Below are 25,933 nucleotides of genomic sequence, written 5' to 3' on the forward strand. Positions count from 1 at the left end.
TTAATATTATTTTTAAGTAAAAAAAAAAAAAAATTTGTTAATATAAAATGATAGAGAATTAAGTTCTGTGAAAATATTTATTAATAATTGATTTTCGTAACAAGATTAAGGAACAAAAAGAGTAGAACATACTTTTGTTCTATCACCAACAGTTACCGCAGCGCACGTGACGAAAGATATTTTATAGCATTTTTTTTACACCTTGAGCTACGTTACTAGAGTTTTAGTAAGGATCCCTAATCTTTTCTAGCAATAAATATAGCCTATGTTACTCAGGGCGAACGTAGCTTTCTAATGGTGTAAGAATTTTTGAAATAGGCATTGTAGTTTTTGAGTTTATTCATTACAAACATACGTACACACAAAAATACAATCTTTCCTCTTTATAATATTAGTGTAGACTTCGCTTTCGCTCCCCGTACGTCGGTAGTCTCAAAAGCAACGGGAATAAAGATGTATGTTGGTTCGAAAACTTTATATTTTGAATGTTTAATTCTAGCGGCAGTTTCCGCGACTGAACCAACCACACGAATCGTATCCCGCAGATGAGACACAGCAAACGTGCTCACGCAAGTTGCATCCCATAATAAACAGCGCCCTCTCTTCCAAGATATATATATATGTCCTACCTTATCATTACTGCCCACTAACAAGCTGATGATAAATTATCAAATGGCGTGACAGACGGTGTTAGTGTTAGACGCCTAGCTATTATTTCTTTTACTAATGCCTGCAATAAAGACGTGGTAATCCCCGTGATAAATTACCAGCCAGGGAATCAACAAATACTTGATCAGTACGTTGGATTATCAAGTTGGTTTTTTTTAATGAGTGAAGATGGAATGGTAACCATACGTTATGCGCTGGCGGGGCACCAGTGAAGGATGATAGGTTAGGATGAAGGCAGGTCAATTGGCTCATAGTGACCAATTGAACAAAAATTAACCACTGTGGTTTCCTGGGGGGAAACGGCATGGAGGTCGATCTGACAGCAATGGGTTTGTTAAACTTCATTATTAACAATTTCTTTCCCCTCTTATTTGGGTTTCAGTTAACTTGTTTGCTAAACAATATTACATAAATTTTAATATCATCATAAACTCTCATGAAAGATGCAGAAAGCTGTGCTATTAGATATTGCCCGTATAATACACCGGTTTCTCTTAACTGTACCGGGGGTTAGTTTACCATTATTCCTAAAGAAGGGAGATGTGATTTTGTAATGGTTTGATTTTGTAACATAAGGTGAGTTTGTCACGTAGTCCAGTAGTTGCCACGTTTGGCAGGCGGGTTGGCAACGGGTTGTTATAGCTATAAACAAAATGGCGGAAGACAATTTTATTTTATTATTATTGCTATATCAGCCTTTAACTGTCCACTGCTGAACCTAAGCCTCCCCCATGGGGGGTTTTGCCAGTAGTCGCCACGCTTGCCAGGCAGGTTGGCAACTGCAGTTAGGCTTTTAGAGATATTTTAAGAGGGACGCTGCTGTCCATCCCTCGCCCTCCCTTATCCTCGGCCTATTCTATGCCGGGACCACACAGTCATAGTATACAAGTAATTGGATTCCCAAGCAATTAGTAAGATAAAAATATATTGTAATTATAAAAAATATCGACCATAATTGAGTACATATTGCGATGTAAACAACTTTTATTCACAAGACCCGTTTGGTGTACGCAAAAGAATCTCTTAATTGTGCCATTCGGATGCAGATATGTTGCTTTCAAGGCGAACCACATAATTAATACGAATAGATATTGTTTATCGAATTTGTGTATCAAAATTGAGGGCCTACCATGAAATGTTCTTCGAAATTACGGGGCCGAACGAACGTAAATTGATGTTGAAATTACATAATACAATGGTACCTCGATTATACGAGTATTTTGAGATACGAGCTACCGAGCGAGAGATATTTTGCTTTGAGATGAGAGCAAGATTTGAAATACGAGGATTCGTACACTATACCGCTGCACACAACCCCAACATGTGGGGTGGATGTTCATGTCTAACAGTTTCTCCCACCTCAGATTAAAACTTAACAAAAACAACTGAGGTGTTTTTTGGAAGTACGGATTAATGGCATTTCAATGAATTTCAATGGCGAAAATTGCTTTGAGATACGAGCAATTTGACATACGAGCAAGGTTACGGAACGAATTAAACTCGCATGTCGAGGTACCACTGTACATATAGTTATTAGTATTATAAAAATATAAAAAAAAAAAAAAATATTTTTCCTTTAGACATTTATGGTAGGACTATCAAAATATTAAGTCTGATTTACTGGACCGATTTCAGTATGAACGAAAATACGAAATTGAGTACGAAAATTAGGAATTGAATTTCGTGGTAGACACCCTGGTTGACGAATTCCTGATTAAATATTCTGTTACGATAATATGAAGTAGTGATAAAAAAAAAGAAAAACTATAGAACTAATGGTTAGCTGGTAGAGAATGTCGTATGACATTAAGCTCGCCACTTGTACAAAGTTTTATTGTGCAATAAAGAATAAAATAAAATAAATTACAACAAAACAAGTGACCCACACCAGCTAGACGCTGGTACAAATTGTGCATACGTGCATAATATAAAAACGTGTTTAAATAACAGAGAAACAGATTTAGAAGAAGTAAATGGAGAGATAGACAGATATGGACAGCGACTTCGTTTTATATAAATGAAGTTTTTAACAATAATTAAAATCGAGGTTTATTTTATATAGATGAAAATATAAAAAGAAAATTTAGACGTAAATACTAAACCAAGCAATTTGATCGCAAACGCATTAGTATGTTATTCTTTATAATTATTGATTATTGTTTTATAGTTTTTTTATTACTTATGTGTATTTTTAACTTACGCAAAGCATCGTATTCATTCTAAAGAAAATTTTCGGATGAAGTCGTAACAATTGTCATGAAGTCTTTGTAAGTACACACTTTTAGATAAAAAAATGAATTTTCCAAATCGTTTTATAACTGACAGAGTTATGTGGTAACAAACATAAAAAAATTAACCGAATTTAGTACCTCCTTCTTTTTGAAGTCCATTGAAAATGTAGACAATTATCAAAATAGGTTTAAAACTAGCAAAGATATCGTGTAAAATGTCAATTTAAAAGTCACTTAATAAAAACTAGATCATCAAATTTCTGCTCTTATCTCAATTATTTATTAATGCATCATATTTTCCTCATCCATTCATCTCTACTCACAGTCATTTCCACATTTTTTATTTATTTATTTATTCATTAGTACAAATATGTGTACATGGAGGACATAATGCTAAAAGCATTCTCTCCCAGTCAACCATAGGGAAGTGTCAGAATACTCGAATGCGGTACTACTAATTATTGATATACATACATACTAAAATTACATATATAAACGAATATATATATATATATATATATATATATATATATATATATATATATATTAACAAATATACTTACACATATATGAAATATACTATATTATACACGAAATTGGGAATAATATAAAGTACTTACTGCTCGGATAAAGTAAAAAAAGTTTCACTCTCTCTCTAGCATTCGCTCTCATTCTGGCCATATATCTTTCAAACGGTCCATTCACGTCTTTTTACTTCTTTCTCTACTCTTATAATTATCCACACATAAATTAACACTAGATATAACCTAAAATACATGTTCGGAATATATATATATATATATATATATATATATATATATATATATTTAAACAGTGTGTTTAAAAATTAGACAATAGATCTAAGTACAATGACACGTTAAGCACGTTCGAACTATTGAAAACGTGACAAAACAATATGTAAGCAGAGTTTTGGATCTTACAATACCTACTATTCAATATGTAAATTGATTAGAGACATAGAAATAACACAAATTTGTTATAACAATTTGACAATGTATGCAAATTAAAATGCAACGTCATATATCACGAATATAAATTTAAAATTTTGACATGTTATTCCAATGTTTTTATAATACGTATTGACAAGTTTGACATGACAAGCGTGCATGGTGTTAGTTATTCATACACGGGCTTTTTAATGACCATGTAATTTTAAACATAGTCATCATTTAAATAAATTTATGTGTACTTATAGTATATACATAAGTTGACAGAGATTTAAAAAGAGTAACTTGAGTTTCTAACAAGTTCTTCTCAACAGACCCAGCGGTAGACTTAAAAAAATGACGATTTAAAAATGTAAACAAGTCTATTGGAATAAAGACGGTTTGATGATTGACGATGAAGATCCATATCCAACAGTGGATTTTAAATGGATTGTTATAATAATGATAATAAACGTTTTAATAGATAAGCACTTCTTATTACATTAATACCGTCGTTATCTAAATGAAACAATCAGCAGCAGATTCATTATCGACTTGTAAATGCATAATGTATATAATAAACCAAGGAGATCAACTATTATAATAGTACTGAATAAAAAACAAGATTGAACTGGTTAGAACCAGTTATAACTGGTATGAGAGTGACGTAATTCACAGTTATAAACAATAAAGTGAAATATTTTTAAAATTAAACAATTTCACTGGAATTTTCACTTTGGTTAACATAAATTTAGAAATTACTGATTTATTAATACCGGTCCAGTGGTCCAGCGCGTGGACATTTATGGTGTTTACACTAAAAAGATTTATTTAAATCAAAGTTATGAGATATAAGGAACAAATTTGTTTTTACACTTATCTAAGTTAAATTGTGTCAAGGATGCAACGTACAACGTCTTAGACATCAAGTAGCCAAGGTCTAGGTGAAGGCGAACATTGTCGAGGTTGATCATCAACGAGCATCCACTAAGATTAAATTTAAGATAAGGCAGAATATAATAGCATAGATCGAGTTAGAAATAAGTAAATAGATAATTTATAGAGACAATATATTAGGTTAAAAATTAAAAAAATAACCGTGTATTAAGTTTTTTTTTTTGGTATTCGGCTATTTCTAATAAACACTGTAGTCTTAAAAACAGTTTTTAGGTTATTTAAAACTAGCGAAAATATCATGTAAAATATTATTTTCAGAGTCACTTAATAAAAACCAGATCATAATTTTTATGCCCTTATTTCAATTATTTACTACAGCATATTTTACTCATTCATTCATCTCTATTCTTTTTTTTTTATACTACTTAGAATGGCAAACAAGCTGACGGCCCACCTGATGGAAAGTGGTAACCGTCGCTTACAGACATGAGCAGTACCATGGACATAACAGAGTATACTGTTTCGCCCATGATACCTCCCATGCGTTGCCATTCCTGAGGACTCAGGTGTTATTCCTCTGTACACAGTAAATTCACGCCATATCCCACCCTTCAAACCGAAACACAGCCATGCAAACACAACTGCTTCACGGTTGAAATACTAATGGGACAGAGGTACCCAAGTAATCGACTTTTGTACAAAGTCGCTCTGGTCATATCAACTCTTTTTTCTTTGGTATTAGGTGATTCTAATAAAAAAAATGTAAAACCTTAAAAGCAGCATTTAAGATTATAGTTCAAAGTGACGAAATACATTTTGAACATGTATTTGCCAAAAAACAATTCCATTCAACTTTACGATGAAAATACAAGCTTTTTCGTTGTGATTTTATTGACGTATCTTCATAGACGGCGTTTACGACAAAACTATGCAAGGTCAATAGCGGTACAGAAGTGCAGTAACAACCAACGAGGCCGGCGACTCTACTTCCGACGTGTTCGAGAGAAATCACAATAAATGTGAACAATTAAAATAAATCGCGTTACATTATAAAAAGTAATGTAAACTATCTAAAAATAATACTTTTACTAGTAATTTGTTGGTAATTTAGATTTTTTTTTATAGCACTGAGGTGGCAAACAAGCATACGGCCCACCTGATGGTAAGTGGTTACCGTAGCCTATGAACACCTGCAATACCAGAGGTATTACGCGTGCGTTGCCGACCCTGAAGAAACCTCTTTACCCCCCTTTTGAAGAACCCCATGCTGTAGTCTCTTGGAAAAACCTCGGCTCGGATTATAATTTATTGTATGATTATTCAATTCTTACATTCAATAATAGTCTTTCATAATGTCATTATTCATACAACAAAGTACATTGTGTTTCAAATTAGGTATGATTTTACAAAAAAAAAGCATTAATTTAAATCGACTATTAGAACTTACATATTGTACTTATAATAATAAATATGGCAAACAAGCTAACGGCCCACCTGATGGAAAGTGGTAACCGTCGCTTATAGACATAGCAGTATCATGGACATAGCAGAGTATACTGTTTCGCCCATGATACCACCCATGCGTTGCCATTCCTGAGAACTAAGGTGTTATTCCTCTGTACCCTGTAAATTTACTGTCATATTCCACCCTTCTAACTAAACACAGCCATGTAAACACAACTGAAACAAAAACACGAAAGGGTTAGAAGCACCCAAACTACTTTTGTACAAAGACAAAGACAAAGTTCATTCTAGTATTTACACATTAATCATTCGAATAAAAGTCATTAACGGAGTAATAACAGTTTTCCAATAAAAAAGGTTCGTAGTTTAATTTTAAAATACATAATAATATTGAATAATTCGATAATTAAATTCCACAATCAAGAATAAATTTTCCACCAGTTACATATATTATAAATTAAAACGTCAATATTAAAGACAAAGATAAAATTCTTTGCATTCTAATTTTGAACATTTAAATGTTTACCGAATTTTATGTAATCACAATGTAAACAATTTTTATTGTGTTTACGATAAATATTCAATAAACGAAACAGTTTTTCTATGAGTACAATGCGTTATAGCTGTTAAAGGTATAAATAAAATCTGTCACAAGCTATTAAAAAGCCGTTACAATAACGCAGCGCGATTACAAGGACGCTATTTTAAAATAAAAGATGAATGCCGATGTGTGATGTGAGAGTGATATAGGACGGACGACCTCGACCATCCGTATTCATATCCGTTACAATAAATTCTAATATTTACACCCATTGAGTTAGTTTTTTTTTTTTTCGGAATATTCTAGAACAATAATTGACTAACGTTCTTAGATTACAGAATAAAAGGAGTTGTCGACTGTGATACAATCATGGTAATGACTTGTTCTAATTATCACTAAAACGTAGCTGTATCGTGACGAATAAATAATAACAACTTATTTAATTACTATTTGCGGACTTGAATGTAAAAAAAAGAGAAAAAAAATACCTGCCGGTTGGCGCCGGCAAGTCGCGGGAATGGTGCGAGGGGGGAGAAGTAGGAGGGAGATCAGGGAGGGAGGTGTGACAGTGACGTCGAGCTTGTTGCAACGGAGTTCAAGTGATGAGACAACTGCCAATAACTGTTATAAATAACGACTATTAACTTTATTTATAACTAGCTATGTGCTACTGTGAATTACGAATAATAGCTATAGAAAAATTATTAAAATGTAAAAATAGTATTCTAAATTGCGTGGAAGAATAGTCTGATTACATTTTTTAATACTTTTATAACATCTGTTATATTAATTTATTATGTATTTTTTTAAACTAGGTATAAAAGTATTCTATGTGACTAAGCTACACTTTTCCATTCTGACATAAGTATCTAATAAAGAATCAATCAATAAAAAATTTGCACAACGCACTTTACATATTTTCCCATAATTATTTGAATTCGATGTATAATACATAAAAAATTTAATTAACTATATGTATAGACTAAATTAGGGGTTTCCATTAAAACGGTTACATTATCTATTTTGAATGTTAAGTATTAACTTAGGTAGGTAATGTAATTTTAATAAAATATCTGTTAAAAAACCTATTATACATAAAAAGTTATTTGCAATCGACATCACTAGAGAGGTCAACGAAGAGCGTCGTTCCCCCCCTCTCGCCGCTCCACCCTCCTCCAGCCATATAAAACCGTGCCCCCACGCGCGCGCCGCGTCTAACGTTACAACGCCACCGTGTAGTTCTACGCTCCCGCGATACAAAAACCACGCGCACATAATTGTGAAAGTGTTGAATACAAAACGCGATTTCACGAGTGAGAGTACTTTACCGCCAACGCCCACCAAATACCAGCTTCGTAATAGTTAAGTGGGGGAAAAATTGTTTCGTAAATTCTAGAGAGGAGAGGGTTCAATGGAAGCGAGGTTCGTGACCTGCCGGAGTTTCCAGCAGATCAAGCCGCCCGAGAAGAGCCTCGCGCAGCCACCCACGGTGAAGGGGCTCTTATCTCGTTTCGGAAGTCAAGCACAGGCTTTGTTTGCTCCAAAAAAACCCCGTTTCGGGTCTTCAGTAGCGATACACAAGCTCCGCGAGACCAAGTGGTTTAAGCACGATGAACAGAACATATTGTGTGCTGTCCTCGAGTCTGGATTCGTATTGGAAGTGCGAGCAGAGGACCCTCTGCCGCCAGACTCAAGCTTGTCACCAGACTACCATATGTACGCCATTGCCATGTGGAAAAAGGGTAAAGGTACGTAGATATCATAAAATATTGCAACAGTAATTTAGTCAAATAGCCTTGCGAAGTTATCGTAATGAATTGGGACACAGATAACGTGCGTAACACAAAAGGTCCAAAGCAATACTGAAGTTGGCATCGTTCGGCCTCGCTCGTGTACGGTCGGCCGCATAATAGCTCTTGTAAATAATTCATGCAATGCGTCCCGCTACCTCGTTACGATTGCACTAAATGCTAATAAATTAAACGCCGGACATAATAAACGTGTACTTTAATTTAAAACAGAACATTGTTTTCTATATGTACTTAGTTATTTTGGAACTTTCTGGAATAAATTTTGTTTTGATCAAAACTTATTTGAACGATTTATCAGTTGCAATTAGATAATAAAACTAGGAATTATTTAAGAGAGACGGATTTGATTTATCGTATTTGTTTTATGTTGTTGACAGAAAAAACAAAGAATGCGGAACAGATAGAGGTGTATACTGTACAACAAAAGGGTGTACGTAAACGAGTCGTGAAGACTACACTGAGTGCCTTCTGGAAGAAAGATTCTGTGATCCGTATAAATAACGTTGATGACAAACAGGAGACACCAAACAGTGAAAAAGACATAAGAGCCAAGGTAAATATTAAAAAAGAGATGTCGAGTCGAGTCGAAACGTTTCCAATTCCGTTGTATCTGTAGGGCACTTGAAATATACACTTTCGAATTGTTATCGTATGTCGTCAACGTCATCCAATATTTAAGTTTGTGATGTAGAAAAACCTTCCCACACGATTATCTGAACAGTTATCGATTTAGTCATCACGATTAATGATTTGAATATTTTATCAGCGGACCATTTATCAATAGCCAAACACGTTTCTGTGCCTGCCTCAATAGAATACATAAGACGGCCTTCGGTGACGGCACACAATGATGATTCAGTCACGAGGTTATACTTTTGCAATGTAATTTTGTTGTCAGCAAACAGAAATTCGTAATTACAACATTAGACTAGTGAGCAGACGCCTTAACCCCAATTAGTTTGTAAACAAACATTGGTCACCATTTTTAGCCATATGTTAGAAAGAGTCGCGCAAAAAAATATTTAAAATAATTAGATAACCTCCATTTATATGCAACTACGCAATGCCCCTCTGCAGATATAGACCAATATCTTTCCGATTTAATTTTAACATATATCTAATTTGCAATAGGACATCTTCTGTTTATTGTACGATGTCATTAACATTATTGGTCGCTGCGTGCCTTAGAGATTTTTGAGTGTTTAATGCATGAATTCACACCTTCAATGGTATATCTGTTATCACTATCGAACTTCGAAGTTCTTCCTTCATTCGCTAGGTTTGCGTCAGAATTGGAAACCTCTCATTTCAGATAGCGAAAGCCTCGTGGGGCTTTCGTTCTCTCGGCACTGTGGACACGTGACACAGTGAACAGTGGAAACCGCTACTAAGGAGCTTCTACTGATTGCAGCTGGATATGGCAACAAAATCAAGGTTCGAGAGGAACTGGCATAATACACTACATTTCGTCCATTGGTGTCGTTACGGAGAAACTCCGCAAGAGGCTCGTATGAGACAGGTAAATTAATCCACGCATATTATTATAATCTTTCATAATAGAATATTAAAAAAAAAGAGAGAAAAGTCCAAACATTCTAGAACCTTCAATTCTTAATATACAAAACCAGTTTTTCCACCTGCGAGTCGTATCGAGTAACGTGTTTAAGTAAATTATCTTTTCTGTTACTATTCTTAAAATAGGTTTCTACTTGCAAACTTGCTTGACATTTTTAGCCTTCATTCGAGCAATTTTAAACGTGCAGACAATGAAATATTAGAAAAATCATAATAAGACCCACAAGTTTAACATTGGTCGAAAAAATTTAAATATGTCGAAAAAGCTTTTATGTGAGATCAATCATTATTTAGTTGTCGGTTCTAGATTTGAATTGCATGCATGTGTCAGTGAACAAAAGCTGTCCTTATCATATTCCTGCATGGTTTATCAACTGGACTTCATTTCTGTTTACATAAAACTAAGGACAGCTCCGTATCATCGGACTGATTCTTTACAACAATCAGTCATATAGATTACAACATTAAGGTTCATTACTGCTTGTGTGAATGTCTACGCAATAAGTTTACCACATCGTGAAATGTATACAACTTAGTATAGCGGAAGTAATATAGCGGATACATTGAACTGGGTGCATCGGAGGAGAAGATCATTCATCAGCTAATGCATGGGGCATCGAGACGAATGGGATCGACGAATAAAAAAAAAAAGATCGCACAAAGTAGCAATTTTGTTACAGATCAGCTTAACGACATCGAAAACACCTATGATTATCATCTTTTGATGGTAATTGTTGAGGAGCTTTGGACACTTTCAGCTGCCAACATTTACAATACCGGTGAGGCTATTTTAATACCCATTGGTATATAAATTGTAAATGACTTCCATGTGCCCCAATTGTGTTCACTATGTTAATGATATTACTATATATGTATAGGATAGTTGCACTAATATATACCTACTTGTATTTAACATTCTACACAAATTTAGTTAATGTAACATAAATACATAATCGAGTTTGGAATGTCGTAATGGTGGTAATTATACTATCAGTTAAACAAATTATGTGTCTATATCTACAGAGACAGATAAAAAAAAACTATTAAGATTACGTTTAAAAATATTGACAAAATTGCTGTGAATAATCCTTTCCCTTCTAATAATCATTAAACTCATTGTCAAACTCAAGTAATAGACGAAGTTGAAGTAATATGTGAAAAAAAAAAACAAAGAAAATATTTTGCTCCCCAGAAAACAGCATCTTGAATCCTTACACAAAAAAGAATTAAATAATTAGGATTGAAAAACAAAAAAAAAAATTAAGTTGTAAAATAAATGTAAATCATTGCCAATAAATCATTAAGTGATACAAGTCAAAAATTTTAAACGCTAAATGTTACATGGATACTAGTAGAGAATACTATTTTAATAATAAAATACAACAAATGCTCAGATATTAACTTAATAGTAACATTCAAAATCGTTTGTTCAGTTGTATTTAGTATGACGTCACGCAATGCAAATAAGTCTACGAACATAAACAAAATTAAGGTTACAATGATATTTAGCGAAGCATTCTTGAAATATATGATAAAACTTAACATTGCATGACCTAATGCATAACAGTGCATTTACCTTTGCACAAATATGGTTTGGTGAAAGATACTTAAGTACTTATAAATACATTTACAATATATAATAGTCGTAAATAGATAAAAGATGTCATTGTAGCTAAAGCACACACATCAAATTACAGTTTGAAGATAGTCAACAATAAACAGTACAAATTTTGGAACATAAAATATAGTTTGTACATACAGCTGCACGAGTGAGCCTCAGTAATGCAAAAAGGCTCAAAGCTCAATGTGGAATTTGACTCAAAGGAGCCAAACACTGGTTTTCAGCTACAACCGTGGGGATGAGTTCGAAATGCAAATAAGAAACTTGCTATGAGAAAGAACAAAAAAAAAATAGCTAGAATGTTACCAGTTAATATAACTTTTTTTTAATAATTATTTTACAGGAAACTTATTACCGTCCTTTCCCGTAAAAAAAAAACAAAACTTTATTATTAGTAAAAAAAAAAAAAGAAATAGATGCTACCTATATAAGAAAAAAAGATTTAGTGGTCGGGGATGTAAGCTTTATTACAGTTAATTTAATTATTTATATATAAAATTGATAATTTAATATTTTCTTATAACACTTTAATTTCTTACTTTTTATTGTTTTAAAATGGTGAGAGATAACGTGCGCTTATGTTTAAATTAACGTGCCATTTTCCCATTATATTGTTGAGTCATACGATCTACGCTTACGTGCAGAAGGCACGTCATACGCTGACATTAGTTTTCCTTTTAAGTCACGTAATTATTTGAATAAATTATCATAAATTTATTATATTATAAAGGTAAGGAATTAAAATTTAGGGTGTTGGTAATCTCTCGATTGTTGATAAAAACTTTCACGTTTTTTACTTATTAATAAAAAAAAATCTACATAATATATAAATCATGACATAAGAGGGACATTTTGTACAAAAGTCGATTGCTTGGGTACCTCTGTCCTATTCGTGTTTCAACCGTGAAGCAGTTATGTTTGCATGGCTGTGTTTCGGTTTGAAGGGTGGGATATGGCGTGAATTTACAGGGTGCGGAGGAATAACACCTGAGTCCTCAGGAATGGCAACGCATGAGGGGTTTCATGGGCGAAACAGTATACTCTGTTATGTCCGTGGTACTGCACATGTCTATAGCCGACGGTTACCACTTTCCATCAGGTGGGCCGTCAGCTTGTTTGCCATTCTAAGTTGTACAAACGAAAAAGACCATAGGCCTCCCCCTTGATGGCTTTTACTAGTAATTACCACTCTTTTTCTCTCTCCTTTTACTCTCTTTAGATGTTTTCAGAGGAACGCTGCTGCCAATCCCTCCACCATACGATACGTACGGGAAAGGAAGGGGTGGCCTATTTTATGCCGGGAGCACACGGCCTATATTTTTATTACTTTAATTGAAATTTTGATACATTCTTTATTCAAATGATCGCGCATTGTGTTCTGGAAATAAATTATGTAAAAGGCGAACCGGTATGTGCAAAAAGCAGCCAGCTTCAAAAAATAAAAAAATAAAAAGTATAAATCGATAAGTTAGAGATGGTCCTTGAGTGGACACTACGACTGTAGCACTATTTGGTTTTTAAATACCATTAACATTCCGCGTTAGCGTACGGTGCGTAGTTTGCTGTGTGTTTTTATACTTGGCATATTTTGTAAACATTCTTGGCGTGTATTTTTATCGGAATAATAGTGAACAAATAGCTACAATAACAAATTTTTGTTTTTTATATTAATTGGCGTATATTAGGCGTAATTTTTTTTTGGTTGTTTTATATTAATATTAAGATTGGTTACTATATATATATATATATATATATATATATATATATATATATATATATATATATATTAGGATTTAAAACTAAACCACTGGACTAATTATGAAAAAAAATCTAAGTATATTTTTTCAAATAAAAAAATAATAATAAATTTCTAAATCAAGCTTAACGACATTTATAAAAAGGTCAATTACTTTTATTCCGTTGAAACTTAAAATAAAATCTTCAAACAATAGTTAATGTAAAACAAAAATCTTATAAATTATATATGTAAATGAAATGTAAAAAAACTTCTAACGTCGACGTGACAACATAAGTTGTGACTTTTCTTTTTACTGCACAAGTAATTTTTACTTTATTCGTGTAATAAAAGTGATCCGAACCATTCCCTAATAATTGTGTATCTTAGCTCTTGAAGCTGTATATATATTATATATACATACATATATATTTATATAATTATGATAACTATATGTTGGTTATTGGTTTTTAACACTAGAAGAAAATATAGGTTCTTAGTTTTTACTTACTTGGCATTAAAAAAAAATATGATTATTTTTTGTTTGTCTTAATTTAAAACGACTAATTTCCATGGAGAATATGCCAAATAAGTAAAAACACATTATAAATATTACATCTTATATTGTACGTTTTGTATTTTAAAATTGTTTAATAGTAGTCCAGGAAATTTAAAAAATGGCATTTTGTTGAAATCGATTTGTCTTTAGTGTGAAGACAATATTCCATGGCGTCATGGGTGCCAAATTATTGCTGGACATTTTTTTTTTACTTAAAATACGAACTTACCATCAGGTGAGCCGCATGCTCGTTTGCCCCTGTGTTGTAAAAAAAAAAAAAAAACAAGACTCTGTTAAGGGCTGGCCTCTACAAAAATTGTTATTATAATCGATTGTATAATAATTACATTTTCTTTCTTATTTCACAGATTATTAATTAATAACAAGGTAAACAATTAGCTAATTTAAAAATGTCTCTTGTTTCAGATAAGTGAGTCGCTCAAATGGGGCAACATCGGCATGAACATGGGCGTGATGCTTGTCAGTCAAAACCACGCAAGGGAAAAGGCCAAGTCGGTCTGAGTGTCGCAGCCCAGCGGCTCTACCGCTGGACACCACTGTTACACTTGCTTCTGGCCAGCAAGGCCCAGGAACATCGATCATGTTTAAAATTTTGAATTTTGAATACCCTATCGCTTAGAACAACGTTAGGGTCAAACTTTTTTATTCAAATCGAACAGTAACAAGTTCGAAAGGTTCCTTTTTTGAATATCATATTTATTTTTCTATCTTTGATTCTCATTTTTTTTCTTATATGACAGTATTCACTTCCTTTGTCTCTCTTTGATTTGCTCCACTTATCGTGTCGCTAAATTCTTATTAGTATCTAAAGCTCGCTTGCCATCGCGTATGGACAAAAGATAAAACATTCCCGATATATTAAAAAGACGCCACACGGCTAGTACTTTAATCTTCTATGTAATGCTCTAATCTATTGATATTACAATGTTTATCTATATTTTATCTTAAAAATAATCGATAATAATTAAGAGGAAATCATTTTTATGGTCTGAGAGTGACACCCTAGTCTTATGAGTATTTCTTTAACTATGCTATGATTTTTAATTGAAAGACTGTTTTGATTTTCTGTGAAAATTCATTATGATATGACTACGAAAAATATGACAAAACATAAATAAATAAACAGTTTTTTTTTTCGTGGTCGAGATATAAACGTTGATACAGAGTATTGAAACGTTGTTCAAAGTATTTTTTTTTTTTTATTTATAAACGTACACTAATTACGACCTAATGTAATATTATGACAATCTATTGACTGTTGTGAGAGTATTGTACTCGTAATGTAAATGTTCTATTTATAATGCATTTTTTTTTTATAAATAAATGATTACTTGATTATATTTTGTACTCTTATTTTATGCTTGTTCCATATTTTTTATAAATGCTTGGCATTTTGAGTAAATTAGCTCATCTTTATTAGACGATAATAAAGACAAAAAAATCACCTGATCATCCTAAAGGTTGACTGGTAGAGAATGCTACAAGCATTACATTTGCCTTTTGTACCACATTTTCTTCGGATCAATAAAGATATTTAAATAAATAAATAAAAAAAAATATTCGAATAATTTAATTTATTTGTTTTCTCAAAAGTCAAGGAATGGGCAGCAGCATCCCTCATAAAACATTATCAAAGCCTAATTGCGGTTGCCAACTCGCCTGCCAAGCGTGGCAACTATTTGAAAAACTTTCCTTATGGGGAAGGCCAGTCAGCAGTGAAGAGATAATGGTTGATATAATATTCTAATAAATGTAAAAATTAAAGAAAACTAAAAGTCTGCGTCAAACGAATTCAAAAATAACAGGACCAACAACCGTTCCGCATAACGATCTAATGCGACGTACCGCTGGCCCACGAACAAGCTCCTATTCAGCATTGTTTACAATATAATAAATTAATTTTCTCTGTTATTTAAAAAAAACTACGATTATTGTACAAATATTGTAAGTAAGAAAAAAATATTATTATGCCATAAAGCAAAACCACAGACTAAGCTGACGGCCAATCTGATGGAAATTGGTAACCATCGATAACGAATATGATATATTCAAACTAGATAGATAGATACTCTTTATTGTTTCCTCCAAAAGATTACAATAGTAAACTTGTTAAAAATATAAACAATTACAAGAAATAATCACAATGAGAAAACAATGGGCGACCTTATCGCTAAGAGCGATCTCTTCCAGGCAATCTTTGGATGCCTAGTTTAGTTATCATAAACAGATCCTACTTTGATCTCTATGAAAAAGAGAAGTATTTTTTTTTTATATTACTATGATGGCAAACAAGCTTAGCATGTATGATGTTAAATGGTTGCTGTAGCCTGTGGGCACCTGTAATCGCATCTAGTAGTGTTAAGGACGCGTTTTTGTCCTTTAAGAAACCTTATTATTTACTTGTTAAAAAATTGTGTGCCATAGGTGTATTCCATTTTTTTTTTAAATAAAGATATATAATCAATCCAAAAAGAATAAAATAAATAAGAATAAGAATTATTACCATTTGAGGTAAGAGGTATGTTAGTGATTGATTCATGTAAAGAAAACTGGTCGATTATTGCTCTCTATCTTCATTTTCTACATATTTTATGTTATTTAAAAGCAATTAGGGAGTGAACGTTGGTGCTGCCTCTACAGACCAATTAAGGAACTAAAATTACTATTACGAATTAGTTCTGTCTTTTACCACTTGATCGCAAATGGCGCTATTAGTCACAGAAAGGTGCTTTTTAATTTTAATCCTTCTAGCTATAAGGAAGAAGCATTCGTGTTATGTAATGTCATTATGTTTAACAATTAGCAATTGTTGCCGTAGTTTTCTTTATATATTATTAATACCAGCGAAATATTTATATGTTTTTAACGTTTATTACATTCTTTATCACGTTACTACTATCACGTTACTTTGATTGCGAAATAAAACGTTAATCATATACTACTTTACATTTAAATTCTACCATTAAAAACTTTGCACCTACTTTACATTTTGCTTTGGAATTTTTCAAATACATTTTCGCTGGGGGGAAAGGGATTGTTAGCAATGGAGTTTGACAGTCCCATTGCTAGCAATATGCCTTATTAGGTCGACCTCCACGTGGTTCCCCCTGAAAACCATCGTGACCAATTCTTGTTGAATTCGTCACGATGGGCTAACTGACCTACTTCATCCTCACCTATCATCTTTCACTGGTGCACCGCCGGTGTATACCGATAGCGCAGGTGGGGTTACCATTCCATAATCATCCATAAAAAAAAAATACATTTTCGCTATCACAGTCGAAATTTTCAATGACAGATTATTATAAAAAATACTGTTAATTGATGTTTAGTTCAATATTAGATTATTTTCTAAATAATCAGAAACATCTAAACTGGCAATCCAATGTGGAAACGATACAAGCGTTATGGGGATTTTTGGGTAGGGTATGAAACGTGAAAATTGTTTTGACTGATTGTTACTTAAAAATTATATTATTTTTATATTTATTTTAATTTCATAAATTAAGATTTTTAAATTGATTATTGTGTATATATTTTTTTATACATGTTCGACTATATATTGACGATTATAATAATTAAATATTATTAGGGTTGTTAAAGTTTTAATTTTAGACCTTTGTTTATGTTTAATGAACTAGTTTTTTTTTGTTTTTTTCTTCGTAACATGAGGAAAGGTTTGTTCTATTCTATAAAACAACATAAGTCTTTAAAATATCTAAGACATCAAATAAAAAAAAAACACATGTATGTATATCAGAAACATTAAAAAATATTGTTTTTTTTTACATTGACAAATATACGCGATGTTGCCATAATTCGTTACGGACGCTGTTGAGGCAATGACAGATATAGGTTTTTATTTTGTTTTAGCTAAAAAAAAATTCCACTTACCTCCCGCAGCAAGCCGAACAGCATATCAGTGGAGAGCGACCTCTCGTGGGCTTCGTCCATGATGATAGCGCAGTAGTGATCGAGGTCGGGCTCTCGCAGCCCCTCGCGTAGTAGAATACCGTCGGTCATGTACTTGATCACAGTGTTCGGTGATGTGCAGTCCTCGAAACGTATTGCGTAGCCGACTTCGTCACCTGAAATGGATTTTTCAATATTAGCATCAATCTCTCTGGTTGTGGTGCAATTTTTTCATAGATAAATGGTTGGAGCAGTTTTTTTTGCTACTCAGAATGGCAAACAACAACGAGAAACCAGGAAGAAAATAGACGACTCATGGGAGACTTAAATATATTTGTCATTAACTTACTAGCTTTTACCTGCGACCTCGTTCATTCGTACAAAATATTTTTATATATTAAGTGGGTATTTATATAGTAAGCACCATGAAAGTTTAAAAAACACTGGGTTAAGACATAGGTTAAGAGATGTGGCGCTATAGAATCGACCCCATTGTATCGATTTAGATATGGTTAGCATTTCAATTCCACCATACCTAGTTTGGTGCCCATCTCGTCGGAGACTCGCTTGGCGACGGACATGGCGGCGACTCTCCGCGGCTGCGTGCAACCGATGGTGCCGAGCCGGCTGAACCCTTCCTCGTGCAGGTACTGCGTCAGCTGTGTCGTCTTACCGCTGCCCGTCTCACCTGCCGCATTACAGATACAAGATTAGTAACCAGCATTGCTTGGGGGAAAGGAGTTACTAGTAATGGGATTTAAACGCCCTATTGCGGGAGGAAGGGATTGTTAGTAATGGGGAGGTTAGTCCCCATCGCTATCAATATAACTTATCAGGTGGACCTCCACGCGGTTCCCCTTGGAAACCATCGTGACTAATTTAGCGTTGAATTCGTCACAATAGGCTAACTGACCTACCTTTTCATTCTCATCAATCATCCCTCTCTGGTGCCCTGCTAGTGTATACCGATAGCGCAGGCGGGGTACCAATTTTATTTTCACCCATTAAAAAAAAGACAGCCATATTGCTAGCAATATACCCTTATATGTCGACATCCACGCAGGTCCTCTGATGGTTTCCAGTCATGGTTAACTATCGAAGAAATCGTCACAAAGGGTTAACTGAACTACTTTTACCTATCATCGTTCTCTGGTGCCCCACCAGCATATATATATATATATATATATATATATATATATATATAACCCCATAGCGCGGGGGTTTTACAATTTCATCTTCACCCATATTTAAAAAAAACCAACAGTGCTATTGTTAGTAATATACCTTGTTTATATTTTAATGGGTGATAATAAAATGGTAACCTCACCCGCGCTAATGGTATACACTGGCGGGGTACCAATGAGGGATGATAGGTGAGGATGAAAGCAGGACAGGTGACCCCTCATGACGAATTCTACAAGAATTATACCAGAGGGAGATTTTTTACAAAAGTCGTTTGCTTGGATACCTCTGTCTCATTTGTATTTCAACCGTGATGCAATTGGCACGGCTGTGTTTTGGTTTGAAGAGCATATGGTAGTGAATCTATAGGGTACATAGGTATAACACCTGAGTCCTCAGGAATGGCAACACATGGGGGGTATCATGGGCGAAACAGTATACTCTGTTATGTCCATGGTACTGCTCATGTCTATAAGCGACGGTTACCACTTTCCATCAGGTGGACCGTCAGCTTGTTTGCCATTCTAAGTTGTATAAATACTCCTACTTCTTCCCTTACCGACAATAATGACCACGTTGTTCTCCCTGATGACCTGCAAGAGCTCCTCTCTGACGGCGAACACCGGCAAATAGCGCCGCTGTTCCGCTATCGTCTTCTTTTTAACGAAATCCGATTTCGATTCCGGTTCTTCTTCTATAATTCACGAAAGATTCAATTAGAGAATGAGTAAATGAATGAATGATTAATTCACATTTATTTACACTGTGTTTATTAACACATTACTGTATATCTGTGAAATAGTGTAAAAAATTACAGCTAACATTACATTATAACACCTGAGTCCTCAGGAATGGCAACACATAGAGGGTATAAGGGGCAAAACAGTATATTGTTATGTCCATGGTACTGCTCATGTCTATAAGCGAAGGTTACAACTTTCCATCACGTGGACAGTCACCTTGTTTGCCATTCTAAGTTACATTAAAAAAAAAGCTAATAAACTTTTCATACGCTTGTCCAAATGTTCGGCATACTTGTAGGCTTCTTTAGTGGGGCCGTCTTCCAATTCTTCTTTTTCCTTTTGAATACCCATAATGTTACCTGACGAAAACAATTTCAACAGTTAATAAAAATAGCAATAGCAAAAATAGTTATAGCAATTTTCAGAAATAGTATTCAACAGACTGCCTTTTGGGCGAGTCAATTATTTGTTTAGTTAGTAGCACACACTCACACACACACACACAACTACACACACAAACTATTACAAATTATTATATATATTTATATATTATTAAAATTATATCTATCCATATTAGTTAATAGGTTCCCCAGATACAGGCTCGACCCATATTGGGACCGTTGTTAATCAATTTTATAATTCACTGTTTGAAATAAAGATTACTATTACTATTAGTAATATTTTTACTATGTACTATTGAAACAGATATTACTACTTCTGTTCTTTTTTTAAATTCATAGAAAAAAAAGTCACCATCGTTCCTTATCGTTTCGAATTGATATAACATCTATTTTGACAGCGGTGGGTAATATAATTATAATTGAATAATCCTGAATAAGGATCTTGAGGAACTACTCGGTTTATTTAATTAATTTTGTGATAAATAAAAAAACGTTGTCCTGTTATACAAACATTTTTAATAAGAACAAACTTTTTTTGTTATTTGTGGTCACCATGGCAACGCGTGCGTTTCTCAGTTGCCAGTACTATTATCTACATATTTCTCCAAATAAGTGAACTAAATAAACCTCTATATATATAGTAGATAAAAACATGTTTGTATGTATACAATGGACATATAACAGTGGGACATTTAACAATAATAGATAATTGTATTTTTAAATAATACACACCAATAACAATAATATGATACGTTAATGCTCAGGAATACAGGTAACGTATGAAGGGTATCACGGTCGACACAGTATACTTTGTGTTATGTCCTGTATGCGTATGTTACACATACACGCGCGCACACACACACAAACGCACGCACACGCACATATACACGTACACGCTTACACACTACGACCTTACTTGGTTACGACCCGTAAGTATAGTATATGCTAACACAGTAGCGTATATACGCCGGTATATACCAACTAATACTGAGAAAAAAGAATAAAAAACAAATAATAAAAACATATTGTTACCAATTTTAGTTCCTTCCAGTTTCCAGTGTTTCTTCTGTGCTTTCCGTCTCTCCTTCTGCTCTCTAAATGCTTTCACTAGAGCCGAACCTTTACGAGCGTTTATCGCCATGTCGGACGTGGGATCTTTCACCTGAAGAAGTAATTATTTATGTCTAAAATTTCTATTTTAATATTTTTATGGTATGTACCACCAAGAATTAAATGTGAAGCAATGCTGATGTAATGCTATAGAAAAAAAAATGTACTGGTTCTTAGTAGAGTTATTATTTGAAATTATAATTTTAGACAGTTACAGTGAATGGTGCTTCGGAATTGACTCTATTGTTTTAGTTCATTACATTTTCTCATCTGTCATTACCTCGAGAAACTTGTCCTTTGTTGTGTTTTGTCAATTTTTATATTTTTGTTATATAAAATTATGTTGTATAATAGTTTATATATATATATATATATATATATATATATATATATATATATATATATATATATATATATATATATATAATGTAGTATATCTATTATGGGTATATTTATTGTATTTATATACCGCTAGAGGTAAACCATTAACACATATTAAAAAAATCTCAATAAATTATCCAAATTTCTCGAAAATGCAAAAATCGAAACAGATATTTTCTAACCAAATAAAAAAAAATATATATACCCAATCTGGCAACACTACTTACCGGTATCACAGGCTCCGGCTGCTTGGTGAACACAATTCGTCCATCAAGAAACGGCGGCACAATATTATGAACGAGTAGATGAACGCGGTCTACACTCTCCTGCAAGTAAATATTATTAAGAATTATTGTTTATTTATTTACAGCGCCATCTATTACCAAATATGCAGACTTTGCATTATGGATACTACACAACTGATAAACATATGCTTTTTTTTTTGTAAAAAATATATTTATAATACATAGAATATCAAGATCAATACAAAGACATACCCAAAACATGAATGAATGAATGAAAACTTTTTATTGTTCCCTTCAAAGAATGACATAGATTATAATGATTGATAATATGCACACAAACAAAATAAATATTTATTTTAATATTATTGAGGTGGCAAACAAGCATACGGCCCACCCGATGGTAAGCGGTTACCGTAGCCTATAAACCCCTGTAATACATTATATACATACACAGGGGTATTACGCGCGTGTTGCCGACCCTGAAGAAACTTCTTAACCACCCCCTTTTGATGAACCTCATGCTGTAGTCTCTTGGATCTATTGGTCCCCCCCCCCCCCACCCTTGAAGAACTCCATAGTGTAGTCTCTTGGGGAAAAACCTCAGCAGGGAGCTCGTTCATTGATTACATAAACTTCATTACATTCAAAAGCAAGATATAGGGACAACAATGGCGGTCTTATCGCTAAATAGCAATCTCTTCTAGGCAACCTTAGAATGGAGAGGAATAAATAAAATCGTGTCTGGTTCTTCGAAACATGCTTTTAGTTTATTTTGTGAACATGTGTTTTATTTTGTACTATGAAGGTTGCAATCAAGCATACAGCTTGTCTGTTTTATTTCTGATTGTCTGTTTGATGGTAAACGGTCACTGTAGCCTATGGACGTTCGCAACACTAGGGGTGCCACGTGCGCGTTTCCTACCCTACCCTGTTTGGAGAACCCCATACTGGCTTAGTCATCGTCATGTCTTTATAAAAAAAAGGGTTTGACATAACAATATGATATAGTGGTAATATTAATAAGCGACCATAACTGCAATAAACTGTACATATCGAGAAGAGAACTAAGAAAATTACCAAATCTGATAATTCATAGAAAAAACTTAAATTTGAGAAATTCCTTCTTTTGAAAATCCTTAAAAAATTGTCGAGTCAAGTGACGAATACATTGACTGTTTTATTAACCCTTTGAGTGCCGACGAGCGCCATCGCGCTCGTGCGCATTGCAACTAAAAGTGCCACGAGGGTCGTAGCGCTCGTGAAATCAGTCGCTGTTTAGCTTGCTATAAAAAAAAAATATTAAAATTGGATAATTTTTGGAGGAGATACAGTTTTTTTAGAGACAAGGGTAAATGACATTAACACGACAACGATTTCTTTGGCATTTTAAGTAGATATGGTAAAAGGTAAAAATCAATGGCACTAAAAGGGTTAAATCGACTAAAACACTTCGTACCTCGTCTAAATCATTATTGACATTGATGGAGTGTACTACGCCACTGGTGAGCATCCTGTTTCGCTCCCACAGCTCGTTGTCCTTGTCTATCTGCTGCCGCTGTGCTGACACCTTGCGGTTACGCCGTTTCTCGATTTGTTCCTCTTTCCGAGCGATATATTCAGCGCTCGTATCCGCAAATGGATCGGATTCGTCTGCTTCACCTATTCACAAATGTATTTTTTAAACTTATACCTTCTTTACCAGATGAAATTACAAAAGTTTCCCATGTGGTCCCGACATAGAATAGGCCATCCCTTCCTTCCCATGGGTATCGTAAGGGAGGGCGAGGGACGGGCAGCAGCATCCCACTTAAAACATCACCAAAGCGTAACTGCGGTAATCCAACCCGTCTGTCACCATAACTAGGAACACCCTATCAGGTCGACCTCCACGCGGTTACCCCTGGAAACTATTGTGATTAATTCTAGCGGAATTCATCACGATTGGCTAACGGACCTGCTTTCATCGTCACCTATCACCCCACACTGATGCCCTGCTATCGTATACCGATAGCGCAGGCGGGGTACCATTTCGTTATCACCCATTAAAAAAAACCCGTCTATCAAGCGTGGCAACTACTGGCGAAATCCCTCAAGGGGAAGGTCTATGTTAGGCAGTGAACAGTTAATGGCTGTAGAAAAAGCTATTCCCAGTTGAGAGCTGATAATGTGGAAATCGGTTTATATGTGGATTCCATAATAGAGTACAGACACCTCTTAACCTGATAGATGACATTAGATTTAAATAATTACCTTCGCCCATGTTGTACCATGCCCTGTCCAGCTTTTTCTCAGCTTCTTGCCATTCTGGATCGTCTATGTCCAAGCCTCGTCTTGAACTTGCAAATCTGAAAATAAAACGTTTCAGATAAAATATATAGGTATCTTTCCTTATGGGATCAGTCTTTTAGTACTGAATACGTGGGAGAAAGGGATTGTTAGTAATGGAGACTGAGAATCCCATAGCTAGCTATATATCCAACCAGGTCGACCTCCTCGCGGTTCCCTCTGGAAACTATCATGTTTTTTTTTTTTTTTTTTTTTTTTTTTTTTTTTTTTTTTTTTTTTTTTTTTTTTTTTTATGGGTGAAAATGGTATGGTAACCCCGCCTGCGCTAACGGGATACGCTGGCGGAGCACCAGTGAAGGGTGATAGATGAGAATGAAAACAGGCCAGTTAGCCCATCATGATGAATTCATCAGGAATTAACCATGATAGTTTCCAGGGGGAACCGCGAGGAGGTCGACCTGGTTATATTGCTAGCAATGGGATTCTCAGTCTCCATTACTAACAATCCCTTTCCCCCCACTATCATGGTTAATTTCTGATGAATTCATCATGATAGGCTAACTGGCCTGTTTTCATTCTCATCTATCACCCTTCACTGGTGCTCCGCCAGCGTATCCCGTTAGCGCAGGCGGGGTTACCATACCATTTTCACCCATAAAAAAAAGTACTGAATAAGTGGGGGAAAAGGATTATTGGTAATGGAGATCAAAACATTATTACTAGCAATATACTTTATGAAGTCGATCTCCCCATGATTCTCTGTGGAAACCATCATGGTTTATTATTATTAAATTCCTCACAATGGGCTAACTGATCTGTTTTCATCCTCACCTATCGCTCTTCACTGGTGCGCGGCTAGAATAGCGCAGTCGGTGTGATTATTACATTTTCACCCATTAAAAAAAGCTCTTTTTTGGATTGAGATCCATGTTGGATTCAAGAGTTATCCTACTGTTTGTTTGTTTGTTTGTTTATTGATTATTCTTATAATTTAATTGCTTTCTATTTGTATACAATTTGTTATTTTCTTTTGTTTTGATTTCTTTTGTTCTTGTTTCGTGCGCTACTGTGTGGGCCGCATGCTTCTACGATTAAATTATTTCTTTCTTTCTTTCTCTAAATGCTAAATCTTAAATAATAATAATAATTTATTTCAATAAATGTGATTGAAATAGATCTCAGTGATATATGTATGTAAAATCACATAATTAGCCATATTATTATAATGATGTGCAAAATTGATACAAATTCTTTTACGGTCAATCTTTATTTATCTTTGACTTCATATATCTTTATAACTCATAATAATAATAAAATCATTTATAAATTAAACTTTACAATTACTATTTTATTATTAAGTCGATAACTCTTCGGACAGTTAACTTTTCAATTCCAAATAATTTTTGTTTTATTTAGAAACTTTAATCTATTATAGTTATTTAAAAACAAATTCAAACATTAACCCTTAAAAGCCTGATTTTTTAAATCAAATAAAAAAATATATAAGTGTACCCTTCACTGTGTTTACTAATGGGAAAAATTGTAAAAAAATACGATATTTTTATATATTTATTTTGATAAAAACATTTGGTAAAATGTAAA

At 33.9% G+C, this 25,933-nt stretch overlaps 2 protein-coding genes across 3 annotated transcripts in view; one reads left to right on the forward strand and one right to left on the reverse strand.

Annotated features, from left to right (window-relative positions):
* LOC113513584 (pre-mRNA-splicing factor ATP-dependent RNA helicase PRP16) overlaps positions 1-25,933 on the reverse strand; it is a 154,302-nt gene that overhangs the window by 125,066 nt on the left and 3,303 nt on the right. The window contains exons 4-11 of the mRNA XM_052894106.1: positions 24,296-24,390; positions 23,502-23,704; positions 22,028-22,126; positions 21,342-21,471; positions 20,178-20,267; positions 19,725-19,859; positions 18,519-18,671; positions 17,966-18,159 (exon numbers count right to left, since the gene is read on the reverse strand). Of these exons, the coding sequence (XP_052750066.1) occupies positions 17,966-18,159; positions 18,519-18,671; positions 19,725-19,859; positions 20,178-20,267; positions 21,342-21,471; positions 22,028-22,126; positions 23,502-23,704; positions 24,296-24,390 (1,099 nt within the window). The remainder of the gene's footprint in view (positions 1-17,965; positions 18,160-18,518; positions 18,672-19,724; positions 19,860-20,177; positions 20,268-21,341; positions 21,472-22,027; positions 22,127-23,501; positions 23,705-24,295; positions 24,391-25,933) is intronic.
* On the forward strand, positions 7,950-15,411 carry LOC113519973 (uncharacterized). Of its 2 annotated transcripts, XR_008252739.1 has the most exons (5): positions 7,951-8,497; positions 8,938-9,113; positions 9,972-10,079; positions 10,816-10,914; positions 14,477-14,528. XR_008252739.1 is itself a non-coding variant. In XM_052894109.1 (4 exons), exons 1-4 carry the CDS (start codon positions 8,161-8,163, stop codon positions 14,570-14,572), a joined length of 717 nt encoding a protein of 238 aa, XP_052750069.1. In that variant the 5' UTR covers positions 7,950-8,160; the 3' UTR covers positions 14,573-15,411. The 2 variants fall into 2 exon arrangements, 1 of the variants encoding a protein (XP_052750069.1); XM_052894109.1 differs by lacking the exon at positions 10,816-10,914 and having other exon boundaries at positions 7,950-8,497; positions 14,477-15,411.

This window comes from Galleria mellonella, unplaced genomic scaffold (genome assembly GCF_026898425.1).
Source record: "Galleria mellonella isolate WM207_F2 unplaced genomic scaffold, CSIRO_AGI_GalMel_v1 utg19, whole genome shotgun sequence".
NCBI classification, from domain to species: domain Eukaryota; kingdom Metazoa; phylum Arthropoda; class Insecta; order Lepidoptera; family Pyralidae; genus Galleria; species Galleria mellonella.

Coding starts and splice junctions, on each gene's coding strand:
- LOC113519973 (XM_052894109.1), top strand. CDS start 8,161: ATGGAAGCGAGGTTCGTGACCTGCCGGAGTTTCCAGCAGATCAAGCCG. Junction 8,498..8,937: donor CATGTGGAAAAAGGGTAAAG/GTACGTAGATAT, acceptor TGTTGTTGACAG/AAAAAACAAAGAATGCGGAA. Junction 9,114..9,971: donor AAAAAGACATAAGAGCCAAG/GTAAATATTAAA, acceptor TACTGATTGCAG/CTGGATATGGCAACAAAATC.